An 18,820-nucleotide genomic window follows, 5' to 3' on the forward strand; every position below is an offset into this window, starting at 1 on the left:
AGGAATGCACAGGCAAAGTCCTCCTTGCTTGGCAAGCTGGGTCTTGTTTCGAGAGCTAAAAACGGCGACGCTTTAAAAACAACGCAAAAAAAAAATTGGCGATTTGCTTAACCTGTGTATTTATTCCGCCTTTCGTAATCGGCAATAATAAATAAGGAAGGCCGGGACACCAGGAATCGTCGAGAGATGGTGCCAATTACAGCCATTATATCCGCCGGCACTCTGCACATGCTCAAAGGAACCTCTACAATGTTGTTTTTAAAGATTCCGTTTATGAATCGCTTCCTGTAATAAAAATTAAAAAAATTCCTTCCAGTAGCACCTTAAAGACCAACTAAGTTAGTTCTTGGTATGAGCTTTCGTGTGCAAGCACACTTCTTCAGATACACTGAAACAGAAGTATAATAATAAATATATTCCTATATTCCTATAATATATATATTCCTATATTCCTATAATAAAGCATTTCAAAGCAATTTCAGAAGAACATGCCACAACCACAGCCATTTCATAAAACAACTATACTGTTGTTATTTTATTTTATTTTTTGGAAAGATTGCTTGCTGAAGAGCGGGAGATAAATCGTTCCCCTATTTTCAAAAAATTACATATATCTGCAGTATGCATATATATATATATATATATATATATATATATATATATATATATACAGTATATATATATATACAGTATGCACAATCTGTCCTTGCAACAGCAGCTCTTTCCAGAGCAAAAGGAAGGCATTATTTTAAAAATAATAAGTAAACTCCCATTTAGCAAGAACATGGAAGAAAACCCCTTTAACCTGTTTGTAGATTCACCTTTTTTCCCCAGAGGTGGGATGTGAGTCATCATTCATCCTTCAAAACACTTTATATCATTATCCAGTTATGGTAAGAGCTCAATTATTTGCAAGGACGAAGCATTGATAGGCAGGCTTTTGTTGGTAAAGGATCCCACCGCGAATTGCTAATGCGATCTTTTGTTTTTCTTAATTATAATTTGATTTTCAGTTATACATTTAAAACGGCCTCTCTTTTTTGGGAGGGAGTGGGGTCTATAAACTATGTTAGGGAATATTATCCGTGCAAAACCACCTCTTTCGATATGTAGTTTAAATGCATCAACGTGACTCGTTTCAAGGTAACTGTTGGGTGGTTTCCGCGTCGATGCAAGCTGCGACCCCGCAATAAAAATTAAGGGCAATTCTTACGGTAAAAATCAAGCATTATTGAAATGAAATTTGTATTGTGTGTTTTTGACTCAAATGCAAAGTTCCTCCTGCAAGTTTCATCCCAGACTCGAAATCAGACAATTACTTAGGGAGGTCTGTGTTTTTAAAAGTTTTTTTATTTCATTAAAAAAAAGAATCCCTACACCCACAAAAGCAACATACCCACTTCCCTCGCTGCTAAAATAGCTTTTTTTCTGTTGCCATCGTTCAACGCGCAACGCTAAGAAAATACAAGATTCAGAAAGTCTATATATGAGCTAATTCGTCACAAGGCAAGAGACACAGACAAGACGGGATTTCTCCTCTCTTTCTCATGAGAAAGAGAATCTAGAGCGTTCTAAAACTAAAGCGGATTAATCCAAATTTTGTGCCAAGGAAACTTGAGATCCTCCATTGACAAACTGGACCGTTCTGCATTCTGCAACGTAAACCGTGGTTAGGGCACAGAGGAAAGAAACCACGATTCCTGGGCTTAGCGTTACGGCCGAAGCAGGGGTCATCGTTTTGTTTCGATCCAAATAAATCATAATTGGTAATTCCTTGGGCTGATCAATGTAGTTTAGAGTTACATAAACCACAAACCAGGGTTTGCATGCAACGCGAAACCAGGGTTATGGCTCATTTCTCCTGAACAAGGAACTATGGTGCACACTGTCTGCTTGATCACAGTAAACCATGGTTTAGGCGAAAAAACGGCCAAGTCTTGCCAGCTGATTTCATTCTGCAAATTAAGCAAAATTACGCATAATTACAAATTATTATTCTCCTTCCTCCTCTTGGGAAGCAGGGAAAGGGCTTCGAAACCCCCCTCACACACGATCCAGGGGACCTCTCTTTAATTTCCTGCTCCACTGAAAATGAGGAGAGCAAGAAACTTTTATCTACGGTTGCAATCGAAATTATTCCAAAAACAAAAACCCATTGCAAATCAAGTTTATTATCGAAATCCACAAACCTTTAGCGGATTGCAAGGAGCAAAAAGTTCGACGCAACGGCTGCTTCAAAAAGCTTCCCCCAAATTCAGCTGAAAACAAGTCTTTGATTTGATCCTCGCAAACAGCAGGAAGTCTGTGAATTTTGATAACAAATCTGTTTTGCAATGGGGGGAGGTTGAATAATTTTTGATTGCAACTGTCTACAAAAAAGCACAAAAGCCTGGATTCTTAGAGCAATGAAATCAGGGTCTTTTTTATTATTTTTATTTTTATTAACCCTACCAAATTGTAGACAATTTTTTTCCCCCCGGATGTGAAAATTCCAGGAAATTAACCCTAAGAATAAATAGGTCGAGGCAGTGATACAGCGGTGGTTGGGAGACCAGAATAGTGCAGATCAAAATATCTGGCTGGATCCTGCTATATAGACAAACCTGCGAGTGAAGTCCCATTAATCTCAGTGGGTTTTACTCCCAAGTAGCCTTACCTGCGACTGCACTGTAAAAGCATGATTTTCAGGCGGGTCTTTTCCACCCTAAAAGTCCTGGAAAGCCACTAACTGAGTCCAGCAATTCTGACCTGGATCTCAACCACAATACATTTACCTAGAAAGGAACAAGATCTGTGTAGCTCAGGGACTTTGCACGGAGAAGATCCCAGGTTTAATGTCTGGCATAAAACACAACACTTATTTGGGGGGCCCTGCAAAAATTAAATCTGAATTTCTGACTCAATTTGTGCCCTGTTTGCATCAAACCGTAGTCAGCAATTATCGTAAATTTATTAATTCGTCCCCGCGAGCGACTGTGCCGCAATTCTGAAATCCTCACTCCGGGCTGGCTGGCCGTGCCGTGAAAACGACGGCGTTTTCAAACAGATCCTTGAGAAATCTAGCCGATTCGAAAGTGGTTCTCTTCTCTTGTTTAACAAACAGGAGGCGAGAAAAATGAGGGGCAAAAGCGAATCCATCAATTAGTCAATTAGGGCGTTCGGAAGCAGGAACACCCTACGGATTTTTTGCCGCAATGTGCGCGCCACCTACGTTCTCGTCGCAATAAAACACCAAAACAAAAGCGGCAAAAATTGGGATTCCCGTCGTCGCCGTCCTTCCCCGAGAAGAACCGTAGAATCCCGGAGCTCAAGGAACCTTTGCGCAAAACATGATTTTTTCCCCTAATGTTCTAAAATATCTAACCACCCTGACGGACAGCTTTGAGGAGGAATAAGGAGATTGGGAGATCCTGAAACATCTCAGGAGCACAGAAGAGGCACAGTTAAGAGAGGAGAGGTCTGGAAGGTGGAGACAGCTGCAAGCAGGGAGACTTGTGCGAAGTTTTCGAGTTGCGCTGGGAGGTCTGTAGCTGCTCACAAGTGTTCACTGGAAGAGAGAGGACAATAAGCAATATCAGCATCATAATTTATTATTTTTACCCCACCCATCTGGCTGGGTTTCCCCAGCCACTCTGGGCGGCTCCCAACAAAATATTAAAAACACAATAAAACACCAAACATTTAAAACTTCCCTAAACAGGGCTGCCTTCAGATGTCTTCTAAAAGTCAGATAGTTGTTTATTTCCTTGACATCTGAAGAGAGGGCGCCACCACCAAGAAGGCCCTCTGCCTGGTTCCCTGTAACCTCACGTCTCGCAATGAGGGAACCGCCAGAAGGCCCTCGACGCTGGATCTCAGTGTCCGGGCTGGACGATGGGGGTGGAGATGCTCCTTCAGGTATACTGGGCTGATGCCATTTAGGGCTTTCAAGGTCAGCACCAACACTTTGAATTGTGCTTGGAAACGTCCTGGGAGCCAGTGTAGGTCTTTCAGGACCGGTGTTATGTGGTCTCGGCGGTCGCTCCCAGTCCCCAGTCTGGCTGCCACATTCTGGATTAGTTAGCAGCCCCCTTCCCGACCCTCCGCTCGTGACGGCTGCGTCCCGCGCATGGCTCACCTGGCGATGCGAGACAGAATCTCCTTCACCCGCACCACAAGCCTCTCGTTCTGCACCGGGTTGCTCTCGATGGCGCTGTGGAGCTTCGCCATGTAGAAATCGAGGGTGCTCAATGTCGGGGTCTCCCCGGTGCCTGGAGGAGAAAAACCGATCAGATATCCGCTGACCTCCATCACACTCTGCAAACTGACCGTCTGCCCATATCGCTATTAATATTTATATATATCCCAGAGTGGATATATATCTGATCAAAAGGTCAGCGGTTCGAATCCCCGCAATGAAGGGGTGAGCTCCCGTTGCTCGGTCCCTGCTCCTGCCCACCTAGCAGTTCAAAAGCACCTCAAAGCGCAAGTAGATCAATAGGTACCGCTCCGGCGGGAAGGTAAACGGCATTTCCGTGCACTGCTCTGGTTCGCCAAAAGCGGCTTAGTCCTGCTGGCCACATGACCCAGAAGCTGTACGCCGGCTCCCTCAGCCAGTAATGCGAGATGAGCGCCACACGATCCCACACGAAAAACATCCCTGTGGAGATGGGAGTCCCGAATCGGTGGCGCACGCCCTTCTGGCTTGCCCTCTTTATAAAAGAGGAATGAGATTATCACCCCTCTTTTATCGTGCATTCCTGGTCGCCCAGCCACTGCCCCAGGGTCCTTTCCCTTGGCAGATCAAGATGAGCAGGTGATAGCAAAGGTGGCAAGGTTTTTCTCCTGGGCAATGAGAATAAGGTTCACTATTCAAAAACCTAAAATGTATTGTATATAGGTAAAGGTAAAGGGACCCCTGACCATTAGGTCCAGACTCTGGGGTTGCGGCGCTCATCTCGCTTTACTGGCCAAGAGAGCCGGCGTACAGCTTCCGGGTCATGTGGCCAGCAGGACTGAGCCGCTTCTGGCGAACCAGAGCAGCGCATGGAAACACAGTTTACCTTCCCACTGGAGTGGTACCTATTTATCTACTTGCACTGGCGTGCTTTCGAACTGCTAGGTTGGCAGGAGCAGGGACCGAGCAACGGGAACTCACCCCGCCGTGGGGATTCGAACCGCCGACCTTCTGATTGGCAAGCCCAGGCTCTGTGGTTTAACCCACAGCGCCACCCGCGTCCCAATGGTATATAATTGACTTTTTATTTCTATTCTTTGTATAGCGTATTGTTGTTTTATTGCGGCGGCTGACGCAAATAAGGATTCATTCATTCAGCCACGTCCCACCCGGTGGGGGCCGCCCACCTGGGATTGGCAGACTGGCAAAGCTGGCGGTCAAGGCTTGGCGCACTGTCTGCAGCTGCTTCTGCAAGGCGATGGTCTGGCGCTCTTCCAGAGCCAGCTCCTGCTCCAGGCGCTCTTTGGCGCAGCTCATGTTCTCTGTGTGTTTCTGCAAGATGGAGTTCTGCTCCTCAAACTCCGTGTTCACCTTGCGCAGGCGCCGGAGCTCCGCTTCCCGGGCTGGAGAAACCAACGGACAACACAGGGAGTGTTAAGTTGTGGGTGAACATATCAGACGACACAGCGATTCTTCAAACAGCTCTTGTTTATTCACAGGCCGGGACAGAACTGAACTGAAGGGTTCAGTCTGTCCTGCTTATACGAAATTAATCCGTTCCGCGAGTCTCTTCGTCTAGCGGTTTTTTCGTCTTGCGAAGCAACCCTATTAGCGGATTAGCGGCTATTAAAGGCTTAGCGGCTATTAAAGGCTTAGCGGATTAGCGGCTAAAAGGCTATTAGCAGCTTAGCAGCTTAGAAAAGGGGGGGGAGCGGAAAAAAATCGGAACACTCGCAAGACGTTTTCGTCTTGCAAAGCAAGCCCATAGGGAAATTCGTCTTGCGAAGCAGCTCAAAAACGGAAAACCCTTTCGTCAGACGTTTCCGAGCACAATTCAAAGTGTTGGTGCTGACCTTGAAAGCCCTAAACAGCCCAGTATACCCGAAGGAGCCTCTCCACCCCCATCGTCCAGCCCGGTCACCTGGGTCCATCTCCGAGGGCCTTCTGGCGGTTCCCTCGCTGCGAGAAGCCAAGCTACAGGGAAGCAGGCAGAGGGCCTTCTCGGTGGTGGCGCCCTCCCTGTGGAACACCCTCCCACCAGATGTCAAAGAGAAAAACAACCACCAAACTTTTAAAAGACATCTGAAGGCAGCCCTGTTTAGGGAAGCTTTTAATGTTTAACAGGTTATTGTATTTTAGTGTTCTGTTGGAAGCCGCCCAGAGTGGCTGGGGAAACCCAGCCAGATGGGCGGGGTATGAATAATAAATTATTATTATTGTTATATTATAGCTTATATGTATATCCAGCACTGGTTGGAACCCTGGTACCCCGGACTTTTGTAAGCCCACGACGGCCCGCTCGGTTCCTTAAATTACCTTTATTCTGGTCCAAGAACTCCTCCGTAAATATGGGGACGTCAAATGTCGAGAATCCGTCGCTGCCTCCCTCTCCCAGCTGATTGAGAAGGAAACAGGTGAACAGAAACAAGAGAACAAATAGAAAACTTTGCATTATTTTCCCAGGGAAAATTTGGGGATGAATTGGGAGTTGTGCATGTTTTTTGGGGGCAGAAGTCAGGTGGAAAAAGTCTTAGGAAACCGTTTTCTAAATCCCCGCACTGCAGAAATGTGCTTTTCAGGGCCTTTTCCCGTGAAAAACACCTTCGGAAAACAAAACCCCCACATTCCTGGACTCCAACCCTTAAGATGGATAAATAGGGGGTAAAACATTCAACTCTTAAATAAATGGAAAAAGGTGCCCGTTATTCTATTTGGTACCCCCAAATCACTATCAACCAATCAAGGCCCCTTGAAGATATCACACGTTACTTGCTTCATATAAAATGCCCAGAGAATTATTGTTCTTTAAATCATCTATTTTTAGCTGTTTCTTGGGCCGTTCCCCCCAGGAAGTGACCGTTGGAACTTCTGTCTGATAAAATATTTTCACATCCGGCAGCCAAATTTATTCTATCAGCTAAGAAGCTCTGTTCCGGCTATGTTCCAGCCTCCTAATTTTAATTTCAAAACCTTATTGCATGCTGTAAACTTTTATAGGTCATGGTTTTTTTTCCAGAATAAAGCGTTGTTCTTACACCCTGGTTGTACACTGTAAAGGCCTTATGATGAACTGATGGGATTGGTTTTAAAAAACGTAAAAGCAAACTTGCAGCAGCGATGATGGCCCGTAAAGAACGATCCCAAAATCTGAATTAGGGAAATCCTCATTTTGGCCAAACAAAATGTTATGGGCAGTGGGCAAGCTTCGGAGTGCTTCAGAGTGCTTCTCTGGACTGATGAAGAACTCTGCAAATCCTCAAAGCTTGCATACAAGAAAATGCGCTTTTTAATAACAACAACAAAAATTTAATTCTTAAAAGGAAGGTCTGGGGGGGGGAGGATGGGCTGAGGAAGAACTCTACAATTCTCCAAAGCTTGCATACAAAAAAAATTGTTTTTAATAACAACAACAACAAAATTAAATTCTTAAAAGGTAGGATCAGGCGGAATGGGCTGATGAAGAACTCTGCAAATCTCCAAAGCTTGCATGCAAGAAAATGTGCTTTTAATAACAACAACAAAGTTAAATTCTTAAAAGGAAGGTCTGGGCGGAGGGATGGGCTGAGGGATGGGCTGATTTGGAAATCTGCTAATTTCCAAAGCTTGCGTGCAAGAAAATTTGCTTTTGATAACAACAACAACAAAAATTAAGTTCTTAAAATGAAGTTTTGGGAGGGATGAGCTGATGGAAGAACTCTGCTAATCTCCAAAGCTTGCATGCAAGAAAATGCGCTTCTAATAACAGCCACATAATTAAATTCTTAAAAGGAAGGTCTGGGGGAATGGGCTGACGAAGAACTCTGCTAATCTCCAAAGCTTGCATGCAAGAAAATTTGCTTTTGATAACAACAACAACAACAAAATTAAATTCTTAAAAGGAAGGTCTGGGGGGCATGGGCTGATGAAGAACTCTGCTAATCTCCAAAGCTTGCATGCAAGAAAATTGGTTTTTAACAGAAACAACAACATTTAATTCTTAAAAAGAAGGCCTGAGGCATTTCCTCAAAGTCTGATACCCTGATTTACCTTGTACCCGTTCAGCAGCGTGTTCACGACTCCAGAACCGGCATCCTCTGAAAGGTATTTTTAAAAAAGCAATAATAACGTCAACAGAGAGTGGGGAGATGGTGATTCAACTGAGCACACAGAATGATTTGGGGAGCATAGGCAGGATTCCAGCCCACATCCCCAAAACCTGAGGCTCACCCTCTTTCCCAGCACCAGGCTGCTAAATTTGCAATTTGTGCTAAAAGACACGACACAAAAGGAAAGGAGGGAGGAGGAGGGAAAAGGAAAACGAGTGAACACGTCAGGAAATCTGTTGCTCTTACATCGCCTCTTCCCCAAAAGTTTAATAAGGTCGATAACTCCCAGTGAAGGAGGCCACCCCTTCTGTTTATTTCTTTCTTTCAAATAATCTTTATTATTTTATTTTAAACTTAATACAATACAATACAGTGGTGCCCCGCAAGACGAATGCCCCGCAAGACGAAAAACTCGCTAGACGAAAGGGTTTTCCGTTTTTTGAGTCGTTCCGCAAGACGAATTTCCCTATGGGCTTGCTTCGCAAGACGAAACGTCTTGCGAGTTCTTGAGAGTTTGTTTCCTTTTTCTTAAAGCCGCTAAGCCGTTAACAGCCGCTAAGCCGTTAATAGCCGCTAAGCCGTTAATAGCCGCTAAGCCGCTAATAGCCGCTAAGCCGTTAATAGCCGCTAAGCCGCTAATAACCGTGCTTCGCAAGACGAAAAAACCGCAAGACGAAGAGACTCGCGGAATGGATTAATTTCGTCTTGCGAGGCACCACTGTATGTACAGTAGATACATTACCTACCTACATACGCACAGTGGACACACCATAAATGTTTGACTCCCAACTCTTCTCATTGTGTTGTTTTACAATTTATTAATCGGTACGCATTTCGTTCTTATTATTCCGCTTTCCCATTTTTTATCTAGACAAATTTTATTCGCCTTACAAAACTCCTGGCAGACCTACTAGCGACTCTCTCACCTTTCTTGATTTTTTTCTCCTGCATCTTCTCGGCACACATCTTGTAGGCTTCAGACTGCTGATATTCCCTCAGCTCCTTCATGTACTGTTGCTTCTCGCGCTCGGCCTCATCTAGGTAACGCTGGAACGACGGAGGGAGAAGGGTCAGCCTCCCTCTGCGACCTGCAAGCCCCCTCTGGCCTTATTTCCAGCTGGCAAACCCCTCTGCCCTTTACACCATGGCTCCCAACAGAATATTAAAAACACGATAAAACATCAAACATTAAAAACTCCCCTAAACAGGGCTGCCTGTTTAACGGGTTGAGGCTGAATCCTGATAAGACAGAAGGAGTGTTTTTGGGGGACAGGGGGCGGGCAGGTGTGGGGGACTTCCCGGTCCTGAATGGGGTCACTGTGCCCCTGAAGGACCAGGTGTGCAGCCTGGGAGTCATTTTGGACTCACAGCTGTCCATGGAGGCGCAGGTCAATTCTGTGTCCAGGGCAGCTCCATCTGGTACGCAGGATGAGACCCTCCCTGTCCGCAGACTGTCTCGCCAGAGTGGTGCATGCTCTGGTTATCTCCCGCTTGGACTACTGCCATGCGCTCTCTGTGGGGCTGCCTTTGAAGGTGACCCGGAAACTGCAATTAATCCAGAATGCGGCAGCCAGACTGGGGACTGGGAGCAGCTGCCAAGACCACATAACACCGGTTCTGAAAGATCTACATTGGCTCCCAGGACGTTTCTGAGCACAATTAAAAGTGCTGGTGTTGACCTTGAAAGCCCTAAACGGCCCAGTATACCTGAAGGAGCGTCTCCACCCCCATCGTCCACCCCGGACACCGGGGTCCATCTCCCGAGGGCCTTCTGGCGGTTCCCTCCCTGCGAGAAGTGACGTTACAGGGAACCAGGCAGAGGGCCTTCTCGGTGGTGGCGCCCGCCCTGTGGAACGCCCTCCCGTCAGATTTCAAGGAAATAAACAACTACATGACTTTTAGAAGATATCTGAAGGCAGCCTTGTTCTGGGAAGCTTTTAACGTTTAATAGACTATTGTATTTTAATATTCTGTTGGAAGCCGCCCAGAGTGGCTTGGGAAACCCAGCCAGATGGGCGGGGTATAAAGAATAAATTTATTATTATTATTATTATTACAGGCATCGCCGCCTCCGTCCGAGAAGGCAGATCAGAGCCATCGTGGCTAAAAGCCCGTCGTTGACTCTCCTCCATGAAAATTTAGCCACTCTCACCTGTTTATCCACTGGCTGCAATTTGCTCCATTCTGCACCCAACATTTTCGTGATCTCTGGGAACGGCAGGTCCGGATGCTGCATACGGATCAGCTCCCGCCGTTCGTTGAGGAAGCGGACGTATCCTGTCACCGGGGCCTTTGGCCCGTTCGGGAGAATCTTCTTCCTCTTCTTCCCTTTCGGCCAGCCCCTCTTCTTCACGGGCTACTCAGGAGAAAAACAGGAGATAGCTGAACACCCATGGCTGGAACTTATATCAAGCTGGGGGTTCCGGCTCGCATTAGAAAGCAAACACAGGTTTCTAGTCCTCATGGGCTCAGAGGGTTGTTTGGAAGGGGGAACTTTCTGATGATAATAGCTGCCCTGCAAAGCAGCAAAATAATTCCTGACAAGTGGGCATCCGACCTCTGTTGGAAAACCTCCAGCAAAGGCGGACTTGCTGCCAGAAAGTTTAGTTTGAATCTATTTATGTACCTAAAAAGTAGAGACATCACCTTGCCAACAAAGGTCCGTATAGTAAAAGCTCTGGTTTTCCCAGTCGTGATGTACGGAAGTGAGAGCTGGACCCTAAAGAAGGCTGATCGCCGGAGAATGGATGCTTTTGAATTATGGTGCTGGAGAAGACTCTTGAGAGTCCCATGGACTGCAAGAAGATCCAACCTCTCCATTCGGAAGGAAATCAGCCCTGAGTGCTCACTGGAAGGACAGATCCTGAAGCTGAGGCTCCAAGATTTGGCCACCTCATGAGAAGAGAAGACTCCCTGGAAAAGACCCTGATGTTGGGAAAGATGGAGGGCACGAGGAGAAGGGGACGACAGAGGACGAGATGGTGGGACAGTGTTCTTGAAGCTGCAAACATGAGTTTGACCAAACTGTGGGAGGCAGTGGAAGACAGAAGTGCCTGGCGTGCTCTGGTCCAGGGGGTCACGAAGAGGCGGACACAACTAAACGACTAAACAACAAATTTATGTATGCAACAACTGCGGCCCCAAAGTGTTTCATTAGCCGCCAAAATGAAAGCAAACAAACCCCTGTGTTGCAAAGAGAACGTCAGCCATGTCTAGTCAAAATGATGACCGTGTACCTACGCAATAGACAATCTTTTATAGAATTCCTTCAAACCATAACAAGTGTTCTGTTGGAAGCCACCCAGAGCGGCTGAGAAACCCAGCCAGATGGGCGGGGTATAAATAATAAATTATTATTATTCTTATTATTAGGGGAAATCTCGTAGCCCCGACATATAGATGCACCAGGAGTCTCACCTCTTCTTCGCCATGTGGCTTTTCTGCGATCAGACGAGGGGCTTCGCTTTTCTCCTGTTTGATTGCCACCAGGAAACCCCCCGGCTGGGTTTTCCCCGCGGCGTTCCTGAAACGAAGAAAAGCACGCATGCGAAAAAGGTTACACGGAACTGCAAATTTACCGCGAATTTCCACCCGTAAAAGGAAGCTTGCGTTTATTTCTTTTCCTAAAAGACTCTGTTGATTCGTCAACCCAAAAGAATTACCGTATTTTTTGCTCTATAAGACTCACTTTTCCCCGCCTAAAAAGTAAGGGGAAATGTGTGTGCGTCTTATGGAGCGAATGCAGGCTGCGCAGCTATCCCAGAAGCCAGAACAGCAAGAGGGATTGTTGCTTTCGCTGCGCAGCGATCCCTCTTGCTGTTCTGGCTTCTGAGATTCAGAATATGTTTTTTCTTGTCTTCCTCCTCCAAAACCGAGGTGCGTCTTGTGGTCTGGTGCGTCTTATAGAGCGAAAAATACGGTAATAAAAAATGATCTCTTTGATAGCTGAACAAACGAAGGCGCCGCCTTCCCACCTGGCGCTTCCGAACCAGGATTTGAAAAGTAAAAGGTTTTCTTTCTCACCTCTGCCATGCCAAACCCCGGAAGACCTTTAATCTTGATAGTTTGGGATTTGGCAACTTGAAAAAGCACCAACACAAAATACGGTCAATACTCACAGAAGTCCAGCCGCTTGCCTGGCGCCGTGCGACATTTTCTGTTCGTTGGCGGTGAGAAACTCAAGCGACCGCTCTTAACAGGGAGCCTGGAAGAGACGATTCAGGACTTAATGCGAAAAGCACGGGAGGAAAGTAAGAGTGGGCGTGTTTCGCACGGGGACCCTGGAACGTTTTGCACGGGGACCCCCTTTCTGTTTCAACGCACGGACTCTTTTTTACCGCAAAAAATTTTTTTAATTCATTTTATAACACATATAATAAACACAAACAGAAAAGACAAACGATACGAACAAATTCTTGTCATATCCTTATTTTTCTAAACATTAAGTGGGCTTCCCCAAGTCCCACCTATCTGATTTTCATTTTACTTCATCTTTAGCAGTTTACACATATCATAATTTCTAACCATCTTCTTTTTTAACCACACTTAAAATAACTCCACATTTTATCACTTACAAATAATACTATTTTAAAAGACCCTATCTACTGCTTCTAACCCTACAGCCTATATCCACTTCCAAAGCTATTCTAAGGTTTCAATATTAACATATTTTTTTCAAATATTCCTTAAACTTCTTCCAATCTTCTTCCACCGTCTCTTCTCTCTGGTCTGGGAGTCTCCCAGTCAGTTTGGCAAGTTCCATATAGTCGACAACGCACAAACTCTTTGCCAGGAAACCTTATCGCTGCGCTGGTCCATCTCGCGTTTCCGACAGGGTAAACCTCGCAAGTGAAGGCACAGGTTGGGTCAGGCTAGAGGACCCTCAAAGGTCCCTTCCGAATTTACAAGCCTATGATTCAACACTGGAGGGAGAGCCAGACCCTCCAAGTGTCCCTATTGTCCGGGGACAATCCCAGATTTACAGAAAATGTCCAGGTTTCTGATCTGACCCTGCAGTGTCCCGCTTTTCCTTAGGACGTCCCTATTTTCAGGGGAGAAACGTTGGAGGGGATGGAATAGGACGTCCCTATTTTCAGGGGAGAAACGTTGGAGGGGATGGAATAGGACGTCCCTATTTTCAGGGGAGAAACGTTGGAGGGGATGGAATAGGACATCCCTATTTTCAGGGGAGAAACGTTGGAGGGGATGGAATAGGACGTCCCTATTTTCAGGGGAGAAACGTTGGAGGGGATGGAATAGGACATCCCTATTTTCAGGGGAGAAACGTTGGAGGGGATGGAATAGGACGTCCCTATTTTCAGGGGAGAAACGTTGGAGGGGATGGAATAGGACATCCCTATTTTCAGGGGAGAAACGTTGGAGGGGGTGGAATAGGATGTCCCGATTTTCACGGGAGAAACGTTGGAGGGGATGGAATAGGACGTCCCTATTTTCAGGGGAGAAACGTTGGAGGGGGTGGAATAGGACGTCCCTATTTTCAGGGGAGAAACGTTGGAGGGGATGGAATAGGACGTCCCTATTTTCAGGGGAGAAACGTTGGAGGGGGTGGAATAGGATGTCCCGATTTTCAGGGGAGAAACGTTGGAGGGGGTGGAATAGGATGTCCCGATTTTCACGGGAGAAACGTTGGAGGGGATGGAATAGGACGTCCCTATTTTCAGGGGAGAAACGTTGGAGGGGGTGGAATAGGACGTCCCTATTTTCAGGGGAGAAACGTTGGAGGGGGTGGAATAGGATGTCCCGATTTTCACGGGAGAAACGTTGGAGGGGATGGAATAGGACGTCCCTATTTTCAGGGGAGAAACGTTGGAGGGGGTGGAATAGGACGTCCCTATTTTCAGGGGAGAAACGTTGGAGGGGATGGAATAGGACGTCCCTATTTTCAGGGGAGAAACGTTGGAGGGGGTGGAATAGGACGTCCCTATTTTCAGGGGAGAAACGTTGGAGGGGGTGGAATAGGATGTCCCGATTTTCACGGGAGAAACGTTGGAGGGGATGGAATAGGACGTCCCTATTTTCAGGGGAGAAACGTTGGAGGGGGTGGAATAGGACGTCCCTATTTTCAGGGGAGAAACGTTGGAGGGGATGGAATAGGACGTCCCTATTTTCAGGGGAGAAACCTTGGAGGGGATGGAATAGGACGTCCCTATTTTCAGGGGAGAAACGTTGGAGGGGATGGAATAGGACATCCCTATTTTCAGGGGAGAAACGTTGGAGGGGATGGAATAGGGTGTCCCGATTTTCACGGGAGAAACGTTGGAGGGTCTGGAGTCATGTGACCCCCGATCCAAGCAGGTAAGTAACTACGCAACTTTTAGAAGACATCTGAAGCCAGCCCTGGATAAGAAAGTTTTTAATATATATATACATATTGGAAGCCAATATATATAAAATGGGACGCGGGTGGCGCTGTGGGTAAAACCTCAGTGCCTAGGACTTGCTGATCGTAAGGTCGGCGTTTCGAATCCCCGCGATGACGGGGTGAGCTCCCATTGTTCGGTCCCAGCTCCTGTCCACCTAGCAGTTCGAAAGCACCCCTTAGTGCAATTAGATAAATAGGGACCGCTTTCTAGCGGGAAGGTAAACTGCGTTTCCGTGTGCGGCTCTGGCTCGCCAGAGCAGCGATGTCACGCTGGCCACATGACCCGGAAGTGTCTTCGGACAGCCCCGGCTCCCGGCCTCTTGAGCGAGATGAGCGCGCAACCCTAGAGTCGGTCACGACTGGCCCGTACGGGCAGGGGTACCTTTACCTTTCATATTGGAAGCCACCCAAAGTGGCTGGGACAACCCAGGTCAGATGGGCAGGATATATAAATCGCAAAACAACAAGAACAACAATAGAAAAGGACATCCCTATTTTCAAGGTAGAAAAGTTGGAGGGGATGTAGTTATGTGACCCCCTCCCCCCCGCCCTCAGCCAAGGAGATAAGTAACACTTCTCCAACGAAAATAGGGACGTCCTATTCAATAATAATAAGAACAATAACAATGGGAAACTCGCTATTTTCGTGGGGCAAATGTTGGGAGGGTACAGAAGTGCGCCTACAGAGATGGAGGGAGATCACCCTTAGCTCCTTCCGGAAGATCTCCTTAAAATTAAATGCGAACAGGGATCAGAGACCCCACCCCACCTCCCCAGCCAGGGGAACTGGGGAATTGCAAGAGGGCAGGGGCAAAGAGAGAGGGGGGTAGAGAGACAGACAGGCACCATTGCATTCGCATTAATTAATCTTGGAAAAAGTAAATAGAGCCCCCCTTTATGCAATATTTTCCCTTCCCAGGCTCCCCCTCCCTTAAAAAAAACAAGAAAAATTAGCTATAGGGCCGAGGGTCGGGTTGGGGGGGCAAAGAGACAGGCAGGCACTATTGCATTCGCATTAATCCACTTGGAAAAAGTAAATATTGCTTTTTGCAATATTTTTCCTTCCCAGGCTCTCCCCTCCTTTAAAAAAAACACAAAAAAATAGCTATAGGGCCGAGGGTCGGGTTGGGGGTCAGAGAGACAGGCAGGCACCATTGCGTTAGCATTAATTAATCTTGGAAAAAGTAAAAAGAGCCCCCGCATTTTGCAATATTATTCCTTCCCAGCCTCCCCCTCCCTTGAAAAAACACAACAAAAAATGGATTATTTTTTATAAATTTAAAAAATAAAAAAATCCTAGATCTCCCCTTCTTGCAGATCCCCAGATCCGCCCCCTCCCCGACCCAGCAGCCCGGATTAATAACACCGATAAAAATAAAAATATTAAATAGGAACCTTTGCAAAAGTTTCCCCAGTCTTTCATCGGCAGAAGCGCCGCCCCTTTCGCAGCTGGGTCCTTATGCAAATGACCGCCCTCTCCCCGGGCGCGGATTGGACGGGACTCGCCGCCGCCGCGCACCTGATTGGCGGGCCCGCGTTCCATCGCTTGCCCCGCCCCCGCCCCGCCCCTACCCGCCATGGCTTTTCCTTCCAGCGGCGGCCGCGCGCAATGGAACGCATCACGGCTCGGGGGCGACGCGGATTGGCCGAGGGCGGAACCAATCGGAGAGCGTGTTCTGAGTCAATTTGTATCAATGGAGGAGGAACTTCAAAGGGGAGATGCGAACGTTCTGTGCGCGTCCATTTCCTTTCAATTCCTTTATTTTAATTTAATTAATTCATTAATTAATCATTAAAATAATTAATGATTTTAATGATTTTGAGTTTTATACATTTCAATGACTTTACAATCATTTTAACCCCTTTTCCTGCGATTCCTTAAATTTATTTTTTTAATATTTTCTGCATATTCCAAATTTAACTTAATTTCCTCTTTTTATTCATCTTCTTTCAATATATGCTCTTGCAAATATATACTCCCTGCTAAGTTGAATAACTGTACACATCCTTTTCATTTTTTAAGAACAAATCCATTTTATTTATTTATACTTTTCAAGTTTGTACATTTCGCTACATTCATTTCGACATTTCAGAACTCGACTTCCTTCCCCCTCTTTCTGCGGTTCCTTAAATTTGTTTTGAATATCTCCTGCATATCCAAATCAACTTAATCTGCTCATTTATTCATTCTTTTATTTGTGATTTTCAGTTTCGTACATTTCATTGATTTTACATTTAAACCCCTCTTTCTGCAGTTCCTTAAATTTATTTATTTTTATTTATTCTGCATATCCCAAATTAATTTAATTTGCTCTTTTACTCATCTACTTTCCTCAGAGGCACAGAAGGTGCTTGCCTGTAGTTTTGACTCCAGAGAATCCTGCCCTTTTCACTGCAACAAAAGCCAAGTTTCTAGTCCATAGTATCGCTTTTTTTCACCTGGCCAGAACTCGTCGGATCTCAGTTCCAGCACCTCTCAGGTGGTCACCATGGCCATTGTAAAAGAACAGCTGTTTTTAATTTTTATCTGTGTGAACAATTTTTTAAATTTTTTATCTCTGTTGTTTTAAATGAGACTATCTTCGCTGTGGGGACGTGGGTGGTGCTGTGGGTTAAACCACAGAGCCTAGGACTTGCCGATCAGAAGGTCGGCGGTTCAAATCCCCGCAACGGGGTGAGCTCCTGTTGCTCTGTCCCTGCTCCTGCCAACCTAGCAGTTCGAAAGCACACTAGTGCAAGTAGATAAATAGGTACCACTCCGGTGGGAAGGTAAACGGCGTTTCCGTGCGCTGCTCTGGTTCGCCAGAAGCGGCTTAGTCCTGCTGGCCACATGACCCGGAAGCTCCCTCGGCCAGTAAAGCGAGATGAGCGCCGCAACCCCAGAGTCGGTCACGACTGGACCTAACGGTCAGGGGTCCCTTTACCTTTTCCTTTATCTTGGCTATGAGCCCTGGAAGCCCTGCACCCTGGCTGATTGGCCCTTTTCCCATCAGACCTGGGAGAGTGGAGTGCGGACTGACTCCAGCTACAAAAGCCGAGGCTGTTGAACAGATTCTTAGGCTGGGGAATTGTTTATGGGGGGCTGAGAGAGCTGTTGCTATTACAGTGGTACCTTGGGTTACATACGCTTCAGGTTACAGACTCCACCAACCCAGAAATAGTACCTCGGGTTAAGAACTTTGCTTCAGGATGAGAACAGAAATCGTGCTCCGGCAGCAGCGGGAGGCCCCATTAGCTAAAGTGGTGCTTCAGGTTAAGAACAGTTTCAGGTTAAGAACGGACCTCTGGAATGAATTAAGTACTTAACCTGAGGTACCACTGTACTGATATTATTGTTGCATCTTTAGTTTTAGATCTTATGATTTACATGGAAACTGTTTCCGTTCGGTTGTGTACTTTTTGATTTGTTTTATTTATTGTTGACGACTTTTGTTATGTTTGTAATTACGTAGATCTTGTCATGTTGGAAGCTGCCTTGAGCGTAGCTTCAACCATGGAAGCATACAAATAAAATTATACAGGTAGGTAGCCGTGTTGGTCTGCTGTAGTCGAAACACAATAAAAAAATTGCTTCCTGTAGCACCTTAGAGACCAACTAGACAGCATCCTAAAAAGCAGAGACATCACCTTGCCAACAAAGGTCCATATATTTAAAGCTATGGTTTTCCCAGGAGTGATGTATGGAAGTGAGAGCTGGACCATCAAGAAGGCTGATGGCCAAAGAATGGATGCTTTTGAGTTCTGGTGCTGGAGGAGACTCTTGTGAGTCCCATGGCCTGCAAGGAGATCAAACCTCTCCATTCGGAAGGAAATCAGCCCTGAGTGCTTCCATGGGAAGGACAGATCCTGAAGCTGAGGCCCCAAGACTTTGGCCACCTCATGAGCAGAGAAGACTCCCTGGAAAAGACCCTGATGTTGAGAAAGATGGAGGGCGCAAGGAGAAGGGGACGACGGAGGATGAGATGGTGGGACAGTGTTCTCGAAGTGGCCAACATGAGTTTGACCAAACTGCGGGAGGCAGTGGAAGACAGGAGGGCCTGGCATGCTCTGGTCCAGGGGGTCACGAAGAGGCGGACACCACTAAACGACTAAACAACAACAAGTTAGTTATTGGTATGACCTTTCCTGTGCATGCATACCAATATCTGAAGAAGTGTGCATGCAAATAAAATGATGACGACGATTTTATTCCCCCTA

At 46.3% G+C, this 18,820-nt stretch overlaps 1 protein-coding gene across 2 annotated transcripts; it reads right to left on the reverse strand.

Annotated features, from left to right (window-relative positions):
* Positions 1 to 1,330: 1,330 nt before the first annotated feature.
* Positions 1,331 to 16,090, reverse strand: HMG20B (high mobility group 20B). Of its 2 annotated transcripts, none has more exons than XM_083484120.1 (10): positions 16,019 to 16,090; positions 12,360 to 12,445; positions 11,659 to 11,764; positions 10,394 to 10,597; positions 9,168 to 9,288; positions 8,183 to 8,229; positions 6,473 to 6,551; positions 5,344 to 5,559; positions 4,118 to 4,250; positions 1,331 to 3,547 (listed from the first exon to the last, which is right to left on the reverse strand). In XM_083484120.1, exons 2-10 carry the CDS (start codon positions 12,392 to 12,394, stop codon positions 3,535 to 3,537), a joined length of 954 nt encoding a protein of 317 aa, XP_083340246.1. In that variant the 5' UTR covers positions 12,395 to 12,445; positions 16,019 to 16,090; the 3' UTR covers positions 1,331 to 3,534. The 2 variants fall into 2 exon arrangements, with proteins under 2 accessions (XP_083340246.1, XP_083340245.1); XM_083484119.1 differs by having other exon boundaries at positions 11,647 to 11,764; positions 16,019 to 16,079.
* Between the last annotated feature and the right edge of the window lie 2,730 nt (positions 16,091 to 18,820).

The sequence above is a fragment of the Podarcis liolepis genome (assembly GCF_965112155.1).
Source record: "Podarcis liolepis genome assembly, chromosome: 18".
Lineage (NCBI taxonomy): Eukaryota > Metazoa > Chordata > Lepidosauria > Squamata > Lacertidae > Podarcis > Podarcis liolepis.

Bases quoted from the DNA above. Each gene is read 5' to 3' on its own strand.
- HMG20B (XM_083484119.1), bottom strand. From the start codon at position 12,394: ATGTCGCACGGCGCCAGGCAAGCGGCTGGACTTCT. The intron at 11,765-12,359 runs GTGAGTATTGAC...TCTTCGTTTCAG, and splicing joins AGGCAAGCGGCTGGACTTCT to GAACGCCGCGGGGAAAACCC. The intron at 4,251-5,343 runs GTGGGCGGCCCC...TTTCTCCTCCAG, and splicing joins TGCCAGTCTGCCAATCCCAG to GCACCGGGGAGACCCCGACA.